The sequence below is a fragment of the Styela clava genome, chromosome 4 (genome assembly GCF_964204865.1).
Source record: "Styela clava chromosome 4, kaStyClav1.hap1.2, whole genome shotgun sequence".
NCBI lineage: Eukaryota > Metazoa > Chordata > Ascidiacea > Stolidobranchia > Styelidae > Styela > Styela clava.
The window spans coordinates 3,884,947-3,902,619 of record NC_135253.1 but is presented as its reverse complement, the minus strand read 5'-3'; the positions used below and the strand labels follow the sequence as shown (position 1 = coordinate 3,902,619).

General features: G+C 32.9%; 1 protein-coding gene across 2 annotated transcripts in view; it reads left to right on the top strand.

Annotated features, from left to right (window-relative positions):
- Window positions 1-17,673, top strand: part of LOC120333869 (E3 ubiquitin-protein ligase rnf213-alpha-like) — a 50,761-nt gene that overhangs the window by 24,851 nt on the left and 8,237 nt on the right. Inside the window, exons 28-50 of one of the 2 annotated variants that reach the window (XM_078111628.1) lie at window positions 1,571-1,709; window positions 1,817-1,960; window positions 2,708-2,937; window positions 3,246-3,402; window positions 3,527-3,828; window positions 4,070-4,262; window positions 4,389-4,590; window positions 4,719-4,859; window positions 5,307-5,433; window positions 5,899-6,013; window positions 6,408-6,554; window positions 6,659-6,856; window positions 6,937-7,112; window positions 7,184-7,475; window positions 7,893-8,068; window positions 8,331-8,487; window positions 8,932-9,128; window positions 9,354-9,491; window positions 10,202-10,418; window positions 10,967-12,281; window positions 12,360-12,867; window positions 13,288-13,458; window positions 13,550-17,662. In XM_078111628.1, coding sequence (XP_077967754.1) covers window positions 1,571-1,709; window positions 1,817-1,960; window positions 2,708-2,937; window positions 3,246-3,402; window positions 3,527-3,828; window positions 4,070-4,262; window positions 4,389-4,590; window positions 4,719-4,859; window positions 5,307-5,433; window positions 5,899-6,013; window positions 6,408-6,554; window positions 6,659-6,856; window positions 6,937-7,112; window positions 7,184-7,475; window positions 7,893-8,068; window positions 8,331-8,487; window positions 8,932-9,128; window positions 9,354-9,491; window positions 10,202-10,418; window positions 10,967-12,281; window positions 12,360-12,867; window positions 13,288-13,458; window positions 13,550-17,662 — 9,555 coding nt within the window. Of the gene's footprint in view, window positions 1-1,570; window positions 1,710-1,816; window positions 1,961-2,707; window positions 2,938-3,245; window positions 3,403-3,526; window positions 3,829-4,069; window positions 4,263-4,388; window positions 4,591-4,718; window positions 4,860-5,306; window positions 5,434-5,898; window positions 6,014-6,407; window positions 6,555-6,655; window positions 6,857-6,936; window positions 7,113-7,183; window positions 7,476-7,892; window positions 8,069-8,330; window positions 8,488-8,931; window positions 9,129-9,353; window positions 9,492-10,201; window positions 10,419-10,966; window positions 12,282-12,359; window positions 12,868-13,287; window positions 13,459-13,549; window positions 17,663-17,673 lie in introns of both variants that reach the window. The other variant, XM_078111627.1, reaches the window with a different exon arrangement.

Below are 17,673 nucleotides of genomic sequence, written 5' to 3'. Positions count from 1 at the left end.
GAAATATTTCTGAAATTTTTCTGTTCTTTGCTTCCAATCAACTCAAAGTCTATCGTTTTGTGGGCAGCTTAATTAATAAAAAAAGAGTTTTCAAAAAAATGTTTATGGTGATCTAGATCTCAAATGAAAGTGAAATACTTGGTGATTACTGTTATAAATTTTCATTGATATTTTATACCTAATGTCAATTTAGTTGCATTTCATATGTGAAACATTGTTTCAGTGAATAAATATATTTTGCCTGTATCTGTGCAAGGGATTTACCATTACTCTAGCGTAAGTGATCAAAGTTCACTCTGCTGTGTCAACTTAAACTTAAATCTATTTAATTTCTTGTATCTGATTTTCTCTATATTCTATTCTCTATAGGTGTACAATGTTAATTGTATCCATGTTAATGAACAAGTCACCTTCAAAATTCCTATTCACTCCAGCAGGGGGACTTTTTCTTTGAGAAACCCAGATAATAGTGAGAGTAAGAACCCCTGGGGTTCAATAGAGCTGTTCCAGGGATTCGGTGAAGGTCCTCTGAATCAGTTGTATACTATGAAACCTTTCCACTACCCAGATGACTAATTATGCAAAGATAACTATATCTCATTGAAGATCCAATCTTACACACGAAACAACTCATGAAATAGCTTAGTGTATGATTTCAACTAATTGTAACTATAAACTTGATTTACAATTTAGAAATCCTCTTTAGAGGACTTTACAACAGTGATCGACAAACCTTATGAAATACTAGGCAGATATACACATTTTCGAAAGTGTGGCCACCTAATTTCCACCTATAAACAATCCTCACATTAAACTTTAAATTATGGCGCTCTCACATGAATGGTTTGGCTGATCAAGCGAACAGTTTTTGAATAATGCTCAACGAGCAATATTTTTCTTTGGAATGTTCCACCTCTGACGCCAACTTTTCTACCTTTCCCAGCTATTTTAATGCCAAATTTCAAAATCAAACTGAACTTGCTACTTTACTCATTCTACTGGCTACAAAACAAACTCTATACAACGGCCATTGTTATGACATAAATTTGTATGCTGATAATAACAAATTTATGAGAAATCTTTTTTTTATGTAATGAAAATGAGATAGTTCGAGGGTCAGAAAAACTTTTCCGGCGGCAGTTTGTCGATCATCGCTTCACAACTTGAAGACAAACTAGTATTTTGAAGCCTATGGTTTATTTTAATGAGAAGTTTGGTCATTACTGGCAGAACACCAGAAGGAGAAAAAAGATTAATATTGGGGTCTCTGAAACAAAAATGATCTTTTCATAAAACAATATCTACCCATGCTTTATTTCTTCCCGCTTAATGTTCATTTATTATATTTCGAGTGTTTGTTACTTTTCTTCGTGAATTTTGTTATTATTATTTGTTTATTTGTTAGTATTTTTTCATTAAACAATACTTCTTTGTTGTTACAGGTAGTTTATTAAAAGCCTGACTTGTTAGATTCATTTTAGGCTTTAACACTTTTAATTGGCATTGTTTATGGTCCTTTATTTTGATTGATCCAAGATAGCTATTAAATAATGTCAAATTTATATTACAGAAGAGCAGCATATCGCTTCAAATGATGAGAGACAAATTGCGAAAAGAAGGAATTTCTGATGGGCATTGGCAAGACTTTCTTGAACTGTGGACAAGAATTAAATTAGAAATTTTAGAATTTGCCCAGGCTATTGATTCAGGTATATCTTACATAAATACATAGTCTGCGATAATATACAAGTGGAAAGGCTGTATGGCAGTGATATTGATATACTTTGTTGAACTTTTTTGTTTTTGCTTTACTTAGGAACTTGTAATTTGGAAGATGTCATAGATCATTTTAGTCTGTCTCATGGGAATGAAGGAAAAATACACTTTGAAGCAAAGCTTTTGTATGAGTTTTTCCAGGATCAAATAATTGCGACTTCCAAAACGCCAGACGTAGTACCAGGTTGATTGCTCAATAATGCATTTTGTTGGCTTTGTAGCGCAATGGCCAATGTTGTTTTGGTAAAACTGTCTGATTCCAGTCTTGATCAGAGTATATTTGAATGGTTGACTACATGTAAAAAGATTCTATGATAACTCATGATTCACATGCTCCACCAATTTGATGAATAGTGTGTATGTTCATTTTTGAATAATTTTGTAGAGTCTAACTTTATGAATCTCTAATAGAAAAGAATTTCTCATCTATTTAGTAATTCTTAACAATTATTTATTAGCCCCAAAGTGTGTTAGTGAATGCTATTTTGATTTTGGAAGATGGTGATTATTAAAATTTTCTGCATATCTTGGTTGTGAAACATTGACAGGATTGGGCTGCTTATTGTCCATTAACAATATTACTTGTATTAGTATGTTTCTTGATGTATAACAGAATTTATTATTTAATAGCCCCAAAGTGTGTTAGTGAATGCTATTTTGATTTTGGAAGATGGTGATTATCAAAATTTTCTGCATATCTTGGTTGTGAAACGTTGACAGGATTGGGCTGCTTATTGTTTATTGACAATATTACTTGTATTAGTATGTGTCTTGATGTATAACAGAACTAATTTTTTATATAACACCTTTCGAAATTTATCAATTTCAAAAATAACTAGTTTTACTATTATCCATGCACTTGAAAATGCAGCAAATTTATCATGTAGTTTTCTAGTGTCAAGGTTCTAATCTGAACATATTCATTTCGCAGGTGAAGAAATGCAAACTATAGATGATCAAGAAAACAATAACTCAGAAAGTTTTGAAAATGGGTTATCGATGGCAGTTCATACAATTAAACTGAAAAATCTTGAAGAAAGAGTGGAACAAATTATCAACACGTTTAAGCAGAGTAAGGCAGAAAGTGCAATTGATGTGCTTCTTCACCTCAAAGACAGATTTGACCTTCAAGGAAATTTCCAAAGTATTGAAGACAGGCAGGTACTAAGCAGTCACATTAATTATTCAGTTTGTTAATCTGATGAATAAATGAAGATCGAACGATTTTTTATATTCTTGTGTCTGTGTTTGTGCTATTGAGTTACTTCAATGCAAACCGTGATTAAATTTATATAAAAGCCTCAATTCAGATTTTGAAACAAACAGTAAAAATTTCCATTATTCGAAAATACCTGTATTTTTCATAACATTTCTTACTATTTATTGTGTATGCTTTAGCTTGAATTATGAGCAGTTTTCATGTGTATTTCATTCCTATCCATTTTGTATATTTTATGTTTTGTTTGCAGAAAATGTTGGCTGAGCAAGAATCAGTTTTGCTAAAGGATGTTCCAGTCAGTTTAGAGATTCCACAAGTTTGTAAAATTTCTTCGGAAAATTTGGAAGTGTTGACTGCATTTTTGGAAGAAGATGATCTCATTAATTGGCTTCAGCAAAAAATGAATGGTAAATTTCTTATTTTTCATTTCAAAATACTCTTACTGAAATTTTACATTTGCAAGGTTTATCAAAATTCAAAAATATTTGTTAAGAAATTCCTCTGTTTAATATGTGTGAAAATTTACTTCAGACATCAATGAGGTTAAAGTGATGTGTGACCTTGCAATGATATTAGCTGGTGAAAACCCAATGGAAGTTGATCGTGTTTCAAACTTACTTGGAGCAGTGATGGGTTTTGCACCTCTTATTTTTTGGCCAAAAAATGTTTCAACAAATTTGGATAATGCAAACGTTGATGAGGAGTTGGAGCAAACTATTCAAGATGTGGAAATTAAAGAAGTTGATACAAAAACAGGCCTAAACGATCTATTGGAAAAATGCAATCAAGTGTGGAGCAACTATAAAGGCGATAAGGATATCCTAACAAAATGGGTAAAATGTATTTTAATGATGAAATTATGTTTTCAGTCAAATACAAAAAGATGAGGGATTTTTGATGTTCTGTCTAACAGTTCTTATATTTTGTAAATATTTTTTTTACAGAAGCTGATGATTTTTGAACTTGTAGTTTTAATCTAATATCAAAAAATTAGTAATGTACTACTAAAGGTAAAAATACATCAAATTAAAAAAATAGTGATATAAATCTTTGTTTAATTTTTATTTATTACAGAAAGTCACAAGTGAACAACTTTCCTGGTTTAAAGAACTGGAGCAGTTTCACGGTTCAGTTGAAAAGTTGTCACTTATCAGAACTCAAGAAATCAATGAACGAGGAGTTTATACAATTGAGAAAAAAGATGTCACTGCTCTTCCGAATGTAGAAAATTGTTTGAATTTGGTTGTTCCGGGGAAAGATGCAACAGGTATATGAACTGTCTTATCATATCTAGAAAGTGCTATTTTACATGTGCAAAAAACAGCATTGACTTTTTTAACTTCTGCTTTGCATTAGAGATATTATTGTTTGGTATATTTTGTATTTGAAATAGACTCAGATCAAATCCTCAGCCTTGGAGAACTCTGTGAGTTACAGTCAAAATTAATGTTGATTGCCGGAGAGGCAGAAAAAGGTCAGCGTAATGTCAACATATTTGTAGAAAACTTGACTTCCATCCAGAAATTAACAGAAGTATATGTGAAATTACTTGAATCTGGATGCATGCTATTCAATGAGTGGTGTCTCACAGTCAGGTCAGTTATTTTTTTTGTTTATTTGTATATTACTAATTAACTCCATATTGGCTGTACACTTGTTCAAAGCAAGTGCAAAATACATTTATATGGAATTCGACTTATTACCATAATTACCAAACTTTTAGATGTCTGAGTGAATCGAGCAATATCACAAACTCGATTAAAATTGACATCAAATTTACTTCTGATACTCCATTGATCTCTTCTGTTGGAACTCACACAGATTTGGACAAACTTACTGGAATATTATCAGAATCTTTGCAAGGGTAAGTAAAATTGAGTTCAAAGAATCTTTTCTTGGATAATGAATTTATTTACTTTGAAGTTACTAAATGTTGCATTGTTTCTTGATAAAATTTAATTATCTGGTCAAATGTCATGATGGCACCAAGCGAAGTGATTAATGATTGAATATGTGTTGAAACTTTGACTTTATGAATATTTAAAAAAATTGATTTAAAACCTAACAATTTTGTAATATTAATAATAACTTTGTTGTTATTTTCATTACAAACTACCAATACAAAAACCATGTCAAAAATTAGAGCAGAAGCCTTAAACATAGAACAAAATAACGAGCCATTCTAGAATTCTATATCCATTATTTTTGGGGTTTGGGGTGGTGGATCCCTATCAAATAAATCAAAATAAAGTTGTGTGTGTCCCTGAAAGTTGGGTAACCTTGTCGTTTTACAAATTTACAACTTTTTCAGATGGATCGATTATGTTTCAACAAAACGAATGGACTTCTACTACCTGAATGAATACAGTATTCAGCAAATACTTCATCTATGTAGACAACTTCGTATATTCAAGCAAACAAAACATTTGCCTGCACAGGTATAGATTCCTTATGTTACATCAAAATGATCTTCATATAATGTTGACTTTATAAAGCTTGGGGGTAGTTAAACTTGTTCTTCTGCATGTATTGTAAGTACTATGAACACGCAACTCTTCTGGGAGAATCCAGGATGGTTCCTCGGGCTTGGTACAACTGCTCTGTGTGAAACTCTGTGCCATTACTCAGGATAATCAATTTATCATAGTGCTTCTTATGCATATTCTCTCTGAAGAAAGAGTCTGCAATTGCGAGAATAACTCATGTGAAATCGTACTCTGTCAAAATTGTCGAGTAAAATATTGAACATGCAGAAGATCGATAAGTCGGCAACCTCTGATCGCTATCTACCGGTAGTTAGTTTCTTCTACAGAAGTTAGCTTATGTTGTAATTCATCAGTATAATCGTGAAATTCGAACAACCTCAAATTCTAGTCAACTTTTTTGTGTTTAATTTTCAACAGGTTTTTGCTCTTCTGTCGTTTGTGCGAAATGATTTCACTCCCGAAGATTTAGTAGAATGTTTAGAAAATTTAACTGAGACTATAGATGATTCACAAATGAAAGTTGACATTGAAGGTAGTTCATTCATTTATAGCAAACTGGTTGCTTATTATAATAAAATATATCTTTCGTGCAATGTAAAAATAAATAACTTAGTAAGGGGTGAATCATAATTGCACTACAAGGCCTAATGACATTGCGCTTCAAGGCCAGAAAACATTCAACATATTTCCTGTCGGTTCGGCCATAAAGGCATCCGTAACCCTTGGCTGTCGAATTCCGGTACAGAATTTGTTAATAGCGACTATTATTAAAGGAATTTATTACTTATGTTACATTTTGATGTTTTTGTGCAGTAATAATTAGAGTGGGATGTCATCAACATGGTCCCATAAAGTATTGAATTTGCGAATTCCGTGAATACAGTTATGAATTATGTGGTTTCGGTAGTCATTGTTCTTATTCCTAGCTGGTGCAATGGAACTGGAATCAGAAGATGACAATCTGTCTGATGATGAATCAGAGGATGAGAATTTGTCTGATGATGAATCAGAGGATGGGAATCTATCCGAGGATGAATCAGTTGATGAAAATGAACTGATAGAACATCAGCAAGGTTAGTATTCATGCTTTGTTGTTATTGAAAGTTTAACGATGAGGTGCTTTTATATATCTGCATTACTTATCCATACTGAGTGTGTTTATCTTTTCTTGAAGCAGTAACTCAAACTGAATTGAAGAAACGTCTTGAAACTGTTAGAAGTTTAGTACGTGATGGGATTGATGAAAATCTAGCCAAAGCTGCTGTTCAATCAGAAGGATGCGATGATTTGTCAAAATTACAATATTGGGCTCTTTTGCATGATGGAGAAGATGATTTAATTCAAGGGCTTTGTTCAACTTTTAACGATGCCATTGGTAAGCAATATTTTAGTGACAAAAAATTTGAAAATACTTTATAAAATCAAATATTTTCAATAAAATGTTGTTACTACTAGAATTAAAGCAAGAAGAAAGTTTAGAACTTCAAATGCTGGCATCAGCTTTAAGTACAAGTGGAAATACTTTGTTGGGAGTGATCGGCAGATTACGAAAAAATATTATATCAACTATTGGAAGTAATTTTTTGGATTCTGTCAACACTATATGCAATGGCTATTTGGACGAAGCTATTGTAAGTTTCTATTTTGATTTTTTTGAATAAATTTATATAAAAGTTGTATTTTTTCATTTCTTAATTTTAAGGGAATCGATTTAGAGGACTACCTAAGTATTGAACAACTGGGCAAATGCTTAGACAGTTTGAGCCAGGAAGGTCAATCTCATCGTCAACTAATTCCTGGATTAAGACATGGCCAGCCCAATCTTCTAGTTTGCAATGAAGAAGATATTCTCCCTACAGTGCTATCGTTGTACATGAATAACATTGATCAACCTTTACCTGGGAGATCAGAAGTTGTCATATGCAATGAGGAAACAACTGCAGATGAAGTTGAAAGATTTTTTCGAAGAGCAATGTGTTCTTGTCAGCATAATAGTAAGCCAACTTTTTGCCACATATTGTAATTTTGTATATCCACTTTAAAACAGAGATATTTTAATCAACCTCGAATACAAAGACTGGAATTTTTTCTCACTTTCATTACTCTTGCTCAATTGATGAGTAGGCTTCAACAAGATAATCACACTTACAAAAACGTTAGACTGGATGTTCAAGTTATTTAATTCTAATGTCGCCCCTGTCATTCATCTTTCTGGATCAATTGCTGTGCTTAGAAAATTAAGATTTTACATGAAAAGATGGTCAAACACTTTCTATATTTCCTAATGGTATACAATTTTGCAATGCACAGCTGCAATGTAATAAATTCAATACATGTCGATTTGAATATTTGTCTGTCATGTTAATCTGAATGATAAAATAAGTTATATAATATAAATAATGTAAATACAGATCAGCATTTGTTCACTTTGGCTTTTGCTGATAAATTGAAATTGGAAGTTTCAACAGCGGTAGAAGAAATATTTCGGAAATTGTCATCTTGTAACGAAGAAAAACTTAATAAAAAGTATCAACTTGTAATTGTAACAAGCAGTCAAAAGCATTATCTCTCAACTTGTTTTGACAAGGTCAGTTTCTTCACTTGCGTAGTTATGTCACCTTCCAATATCTATGCAGTAAAATTAATCATAAATCATAAAATATTTCATTTACAGATACCTATACAATTTCTTTTACATGTTACTCTATAGTATAAAATAAATCTCTAATTTTCTGAATATTCAGATCAACATCTGATACCCTACGTATTTCAAATTTTAAACATGAACTGGCTACAAATTGTTATCAACAATACTATTTTGTTAATCGTCGTGTTCATAATTTCTGTAGTATCTTGCTGATGGTAAGTGGAGTGCTTCAATGAGTGAAATACAAGAATATTTGAAAATGCATCTTGAAAATAGGAAAACACAAATGAAAAAACATGACAAAACTGGACTGGACAATTTTCTTGTAAAAGTTGTAATGTCGGATAGATCTGGAGTTGGTTAGTTGCTTAGATAAGTTTTCAAACATACCTTTCCTCACAAATATTAGAGCTTGACATTTTATCCAAATTTTTGCATGCATTGTACCACTGTGTTCAGTAAAAGCCTAACCAGTACCAAAGTGAATTGCTGTGATAGTGAGTTTGATTTGTAATTTTTGTTTTGAGCATTTAATTATTTGAACTTTATGTTCATGTAAATGAGCATTGTGACTTGTGAGAATAGTAAATACCATGGGGTTTATATTTTTCTGAGTAAAACACTCTTGGCTTGTATGTTTTACTATTTTCAGCAATTGCATGGGACATATTTATTTATTTTGCTATTTTTCTCTTTGTCAACGATTAAAGCTAATATAGAAATAAAAAATTGCTATTCGGATGTTACAAAATATATAAGGTTAGGTATTCACAGTTTATATGACTTTTATCTAACATTTTCAGGAAAATCATTATATGTAAAACGAGTTAAAGAAAAGCTCGAAGATTCTGTGAAAAATAAACTTCATTCTACTACAATACGTTTACTTGAGAACAAACTGGACTCTGACTACATTATTGAAAAATTGAATGACATAAACAGGCATAATGAAACTCGGAAAGACAGTGTTTCATTGATTCACATTGACTTGACACCTGCTGTAGGTTTAATGCTTTTATTTAAAATGATGCACAATTTAACAAGTATTTTATTAAAAAACATTAATCTAGGGTATTTATAGTGAAATATAATTACACTGAACTTCACTTAGGACTCACTACAAAGAGTGTTACAGAATTTAAATTTTTTTTTCTTTCAAATTAACAATAGTAAATATTGGGAGCATGTTCAAATATGAATTTTTCAAAAGTTTTCTTGTTTCTAGGTTCAACATGGGATAAAATCTTTCGCATTCAATCTTTTTGTTCTTGGAAGTATCCAAGGTAGTCGAGGACAAGTGTGGAAAACACATCCGAATCATTTATACTTTATTGAAATGACAGATTTTGGCTCAACTGGAAAAGTATGTATTTGCTGTCTTGTAGGATATATTTTCTGGTACTCCTTAATATCATGTAATAAATCATGGATTCTTATCAGGTCATATTATAAACATGGATATGAAATCCCTATGTATTATGTTCAATTTTTTTTTTCTACATTGTTTTATGTTATTAAAACATCTATTATTACCGGTAGTTGATTTCGATCAAACACCATTTTCTTTTGTTTCTTAGATTTGGATAAGACTTAATCTCATAATTACTATACCAGTAGTTTTCAACTGGAATCCTGTGCACCCAAGGTTCCACCATTATAGTCCAGGGGTACGACAAGTTAATATTTAAGTCAAAGAGTATATTATTGTACATATATTTGCCACTATTATTAAACTTACTGTACTACATTTTTCCCCCAGTATTAGGTTTCCTTTCTTTGTTATTCATATTTCATACAACTTAAACAAGACAAATAAGACATAATTTAGACAAAAACAAATAAACTATTGCACAGGAGTTTGTAATTGGGCGTTTTATTAGGGTTCTACTCTCCCAAAAATGCCGAAAACCACTCATCTTTTTAATGTATTAGTGTTTAACCTTTCAAAGAACATTCACGAATCTTTGAGTTGATCGAATCCAAAACCACTTTCTCAGCATATATATATTCTGTTTTTTAAATTTTACAAGTCGCTGTTGTAAGTTTTATTTGAAATATCTTTTGTTTTTGTAGAAAAGATTTTCGAATCAACATATATTGAATATGTTGCCCTATGTGAAATGTTTTTCTCCGCAAGAGATATTGAATGGATGCAATAAAAATTTTGATGAACAAATTGGTATGGATGTCGAAGAATTTTCATCTGAAACATTTCAAAGGCCATATCAATATCTACTGAGACATGATAACAAACAGGATCTGGATCTTTTTGCCTATTCTACACCAGAAGGTATTAAATGTAGTTCATTGTGCACTGACCAGTGGGACAATAGGGGTATGTTGCAAACTGCAGCGTATGTACCATATTTATTGTATTTAGTATCAAAATTAACGAAAGTACCGTATGTAAAATGTACCTGCTAATGTAAGTACCATATTCATGCTATGTGGATGTAACAACTACTGATGGCTTTTTAGACATTTGTCATGGATATTGTTATGTTCTCTTCAATCAAAATACTCAATACCTTAAAAAATCATTTTAACAAAATTTCATAGTGAATGTGGTAAATGGGTAATTTTTATGAGTGCGATATCTGCATACTTACAGTGCATGTCATACATACTTGTGGTGCATTCTGCACACAAAGTGTTTATGACGTTACATAAAAAATTTCTGGTTTTCATCTATCATTTAAACTCTATTCCAACAATTAAATTACCGTTAATATTAGTATCCAGAAGGTGTGCATGTTCTTAATAATTAGAACAATGTGTCATCTGGCACATTTTATTTCATAAAATTTTATAATTCAATTAATTTTTATTTAATTACAGGGAACCAAGATAACTGCATTGAAGTCTTACTACGTCACTGCTGCATGCAAAATCCATCTTGGGCTCAACTTCGGCACTTCTGTAGCTTTCTCAACGTACAGCTACAAAATTGTGAAAAATCTGTGTTTTGCACCAGTCCAGCTATAAAACAAGATTTGAATGGATTGAAAGAATTTGCTGTAAAGTTTATGATAAGAATGGCCCAGGATTTTGCAACCCCGTCTTTAAAAATTTCAGACAGCAGCATCTCTGATAATCATCGTCAAGGATTTCAGGCACATCAAATTCGAAGAAAGTGGGAGGAATCAACTCACCCTTATGTGTTCTTTAATGATGATCGTAAAACCTTGACTTTCATCAATGTAAAAATTAACAAAGAGGGTCATTTACTTGATGACAAAGGCCAAATAACAAAGCACAACATTGCAACTCCAGGATTGGTCCAAGCCCTTAAACTCCAAGGAATGGATTTGGAAAAAGATTTTGATAGTTATTCTAGGCAAGAAAAGTTGATTCGTTTGCGACGTGTGTTGGGCGTAGAAGATTACTATGACCAGTATGACCCTGATCCAAGCTATGAACTCACAACTGATAACGTCCTAAAAATTCTTGCAATTTATATGAGATTTCGCTGCCAAATCCCTGTGATCATCATGGGTGAAACTGGATGTGGCAAGACAAGATTAGTTGAGTTTATGAGTAAATTAAAAGCTGGTAGACCAAAGGCCAATACTATTGAGAAAGTTCAAAATATGATTACTCTGAAAATTCATGGTGGAATAATTGTTGATGATATTCATAAAAGTGTCAAAAATGCTGAAGAGGCTGAAGTTATGAATAGGGAAAAGCACAATCTGACAACAACATTATTTTATGATGAAGCAAATACAACAGAAGCAATTTATGCAATCAAGGAAGTTATGTGTGATCTTAGTATTGGCGGAAAGTCTTTTGAAGACTCAAGATTGCAACTTGTTGCTGCATGCAATCCTTATAAAAAACTTTCACAAGAAGCCATTAAGAAATTGGAGGATTCTGGACTTGGATATCGAATTCATACAAGTGAAACTGCTCATTTATTTGGCAATATCCCAGTTCGTACACTGGTATACAGAGTTGTTGCATTGCCTCCAAGCATGCAACCATTTGTATGGGACTTCGGGCAGTTGAATGATCATGCAGAAAAAATTTATATAGAGCAGATGACGAAAAAACTTGCAACTGATCTTAAGTTGAATGAGAAAACAATTTCGATCATTAACCTTGTGCTTTCACAATCACAAAGATTCATGAGGACAAGAAAAGATGAGTGCAGGTAATGTATTTTATCGCATTTTTTCTAAACTTGGAAATTATTTGACAAAAATATTATTAATTTTTATGATTTACCTAGATATGTCAGTCTACGGGATGTGGAGAGGTGCATGATAACATTCAAATGGTTCTTTGAACATCAGGATGTTATTTTTGACCATATTGAAAAAGAAGTTGAAGAATCTTGTAAAAAGGCACAAAAACCAATTCCTGAAATCAACAGAGAAATCCGAATAATAATACAAACTGTTGGAGTTTGTTACCATGCATCACTTGATGATAGACAAGCTTTTCGAAAAGTTTTGGTGAAGAATCTTGCAATAGCAAATGTTGATGAAAGTTACATAAACATGGAGCTCACAGCATGTCAGTCTGTGTTTTTACGCAACATAAGAATAGGAGATAACATCGCTTGCAATCAAGCTCTGAAAGAAAATGTTTATATGATGGCCATCTGTGCTGATATGAAAATTCCATTGTTCTTGATTGGCAAACCAGGAAGCTCAAAGTCATTGGCAAAAACAATTATAACCAACAATATGCAAGGGCAGACTTCACATGCACCTTTGTACAGAAACTTGAAACAGGTGATTTTAATAGGTTTGTCTTGTGATGGTTATTTGCCAATGCCCGGGATATGCAACCTGTAGCTCATGGGCCAAATGCGGCCCACAAAGCAAATTGTGCAGCTCATGGAGAAGTGCCAATTCTGAATGATTTGCAACCCGTGAAACGATTTTAGATTAATCTGGCACATGCAAGTAATTCCAATCCCTTTGAGGTACAAACCCTATACCTGAGTTCAATTTATTATTTATGCCTATGATATCACAATTGCGTTTTTGTGCCTGCAAGTACTAGGACACTTATGTTAAATAAAGTTGTGGCCCACGATTTCTTTCAGTTACTTGTATATGGCTCTGCTGTATTGAAGGTTATACACCCTTGGTCTATACAATGCACCTACTGACTGGCACATCATTTACCATATGTTTTACATTTTTCAGATTCATATACTTTCATACCAATGTAGTGCACTCACTGATGCAGCAGGAATCAAAAGCGTTTTTAAGCAATGTGCTCAGCTGCAAAAGAAACAGGATTTGAAAACGTTTACTGCTGTTGTAGTTTTGGATGAAATTGGTCTTGCTGAAGATTCTGCTAACATGCCACTGAAAGTAAATCTATTTTCGCCTGATTATTTCGATTACTGTAAATGATGATAGAATATAAGTCTGTTATTGTAAGATCTTATCTCTCTATTTTCAGGTTCTTCATCCCCTTCTGGAGCGTCGAAGTACAGATCTAACTACTGTCTTACAACCTGATGATGAAAGAGTTGGGTTTGTTGGAATCTCCAATTGGGCTCTGGATCCTGCAAAAATGAATAGAGGAATATTCCTGACAAGAAGTAAACCTACCGAACTTGACTTAAAAAAGACAGGAAAAGATATTGTTCAAAATACCAACTTATGGAGAATCAATGAAGACATTTTTGAATCTTTGACAGAAGCTTATCTGGAAGTTTACAATGTAGTTCAGGAAAAAGAATATTTTGGGCTGAGAGATTATTATAGCCTCATGAAAATGCTTTGCCACAAGCTTGCAACTGTTAAAAAAAATGAAATTAGCTTTGAAGATGTTGTTTATGCCGTTCTTCGAAATTTTAGTGGAGGGCCCACAGGAGTTCATGATACAATTATAGAAAAAGTCTTCAATGTATTTAAAGAACAAAGTGGCGATAGCACTCTTGCAATTCCTAATATTCCCTTGCAAAATATGATTTGCGATAATCTTTGTGAAACAGAAAGCAGATTTTTACTTCTTCTGGCTAACCAGTTTTCAGTTGTCCACTTGTTAGAATATTGCATTAAAAATAACAATAGAGGATTTCATGTTGTGTTTGGTTCGAGTTTTCCAGGAGATCACAGTTACACTGAAATATGTAGAAATATAAATAGAATTAAAGTATGCATGGAAACTGGAAAAACTGTAATTCTTCTCAACATGACCGAAATACACGAATCACTCTATGATGCTCTTAACCAACATTTTGTGACATTAGGGGGACAAAATTATGTTGACCTTGGTCTTGGAGGCCACAGGGTCAAATCCAGAATTTCCAAAGATTTTAGACTAATTGTTATTGAGAAAAAAGACTGCGTCTTTCATAAATATCCAATACCATTGATAAATAGGCTTGAAAAACACCATTTCAACTCAGAAAGTCTTTTGGATGAAGCTTCAAGAATTGAATCCGAAGAGTTATCCTCGTGGGCTTCAAATTTTACCAAGTTGAAAAAATCGACATTTGTCGAAAGCGATGCATTTGTTGGATTTCATGATGATACAATTAGTTCTGTTGTTCTGACCACAGATTTTACTAATGAACTTGAATGTGAGCAGTCTTATTGTCCGTACAAATTTACTCTTCTGCAGTCTTGTTCAATGGATGCATTGTTGAGGTTGAACAATTCAAGTCTATGTACTGCTGAAGTGGATATGGCTTTGGAAGTTTACTTTAAGCAACAATGCCATGACAGACTTGTTGATGTATTGAATAGATGCATTGAAGAAAACCAGAAACTTTCATGTATGGAGATTATTTCGTACTCAAGCATATTGTCTGAAAATGATAAATATGTTCTTGAACAACAACTTAGAAATAAAGATGTTAAACCAATAATAACACGTTGGTCACTTCAACTTTTCCATACACAACAAGAATATTCTGATAAACTCGATGTTTTTTTTAATCAGTGCAGTAAACCCATTGAAAGTTGCACCAAAAGCTTCCATATTCTGCTTGTTCAATGTGCGCAGGCACAAATAAATAGTTCTCTTATAGCTTGTGCACAACATTGTTTGACGAATAAATTACTGGAGTTCAAAAATAAATCAAATAATAATTCCAATGCCACTGTTGTCATTGCAATGTTGTTATCAATTGAGAGAGAATGCAAATTGGGATCAAAATCTGAAGCACTTGTACTGCAACATACACAAGAATTCAATATCATTTATGTGGATGAGCTCCGTCCTACTGACCACCACCTTGCTCCAGCTAGCAAGTTTTTAGGCAAATCTTTGTCAGAAGTATTTGAGATTGGCAAGCAAGAGCTAGAATTGAAGAATGAAGAAGTTCTTGTGAATATGAAGTCTCTCCTAAGTGATAGTGTATGTGAAGCGGTGGCAAAAGTAGAAAGCGAAAAAAAACAGAGCAATAGATACTTCAAACGTATTGAAATACTGAAAAAATTGTTTTTGGAAAATAAAGATGCCAATAAATATTTCTGCAAACTTCTGCTTGATAAAATGGTAACTGTTTTGTTGGAAAAACATGAACAAAATGATAATAAAGATTGGATTGAATCAGAAGCTTTGAACAGAGAAAACTTGCAAGAGGGAGGGACATTCAGAAAAACTATCTGGCTTTGTTTGAAGAAGCATGCCGCTCGCATTCTTGCATGTGTTGTTAGTGTCATTGATCGAGACAATAACATGGATCTTATTGAAAACGAATCTGTCGCTCCCTGGTTAACCAACATGTGGTTGAGCATGTTCGAGCTACTAGACATAACCTGGACAGATGTGACTAAATCAGCAAAATTCACCATACCCGGATCAATGTATGCTAACAAATGTTGTCAATTGCCATTCAGCTTTATAATCATTGATTTTCTCAATACAGAATATGCTTTAGAATCTAAGCACTGCAGAAATCTTAATGAAGTATTTCCTGGATTGTTTCAAAATCAAAAAATGTATGAAGTCGTTGTTAATGCTTTGAAGAGTGCACAAATTTCTGTTATGAAGGCATTTGTAAGTGATCTTGTAACAACTCTGTACATTCCTGGTTCGGATGATGCGAATGAAGCCAAACTTATCGAAGATACTATTTTTAAAATGTCTCTGACAGCTTTCAAAACTGCTCGACACAGACCAGAGTTTCATTCTGGGGGAGAAATTGCAATAATATTCCTGACATACAAAGAACTTGAGAGGAAGTTACAGATATTTTCAACAGTTGTTCATGCTTGTCCAAAAATATTGGAAAATGCAAAGACCTGGGAAAAGAATCAATCTGAAGCATTCATTCTTCATCTTGAAGCAGCAAAAGACACATTAAAAATTTTGAAAAATATGGCAGAAAAGATTGACAAACCAAAAGAGTGTGTCGAATGGTTGAAGTTGATGAGATGTTTCAAAAATATATATGGATCTATAGTTCATGATATAAAAGATGACAGCAAGTCATGGATATCATTGTCCCTACTCGATTCACTTCTTCAATGTGTTCTTCCTATTTCGCATGAAAATGTATTTTTTGAGAAAATTTTAAAAGTGATTGCACCGCAAGCAAAACTATTCTGGCGAGGTTCAGTAATGTCTGATCCAAAATCATATCAGTTTTTACGCATTGTTGGCAATGTTTTGAAAAGATGTTACCAGGACATTCAACTGAAACTTTTGATTGGCTGGGGCGACTTCAAGTGTCATCTTTGCAGATCTAGGATCAAGAGCCCTACTAACTTGCCATGTGGCCATTATGCATGTGAAGGATGTGTTGCCACCATTCTGAATTTGCAAGATGAAAGGCAAAAATGTCCAATTTGCATTCAGGATATTCCTGAAGATTTTGTCCCTACTGCTACACCCCTGAATAAACATCAATCTGGTATTTTGCAGGAACTTAAACTGAATTGTACAAATTTTTTCTTGAAATACTTGAAAGAGTTTTGCTTCAAGAAACAGAGGGACTTTTCAGATGAAATGAGTCGGATGAAACAGCATATTGAATTGATTTTAGAAAAGTTCGTTCTCCATAGTAGAAGAGAAGAAAATGAAGAAATTGATTCCACTGCATTGGATATCAATATTAATACCAGAAGTTCAATTTTGCAAATTTTACTCAGTTTTAATCCTACTTTAGTTACTGATAAAATAAATCAGGATATGGCAAAACTGAATACAGCAGATTTTCAGTCATTCGTTATAGTTGGGCTTAAACATTTTGAAGAGAATGCAAAAGGAAATTATACGAGAAAGTATGACAAGACTGTCAAATACTGGGAGGAAATATTAGCTAAAGCAAAGCAATATTTTCAAACAGATAACTTCGCAGATATTCAAACTTTGGCCTTGATAAAAAGAATTGCTAATATAAGATCTGCTGTCTGTTATTTCGTTCTCTATGTCAATGATATTTTGCGAAAGACTGAGAGCAGAATGGATTCCAATGATGCATTGATTGAAACTGGTCTGAGTCTTATGACAAGTTCCTATACTCCACAGTCAGTAAAAGATTTTTTCATAAAAATGGGATGCCACAAGTTCGGAACACAGTGGCTTGCTAAATTAGGAAATCATGCAAAATATAAGGTAAGTCCTAA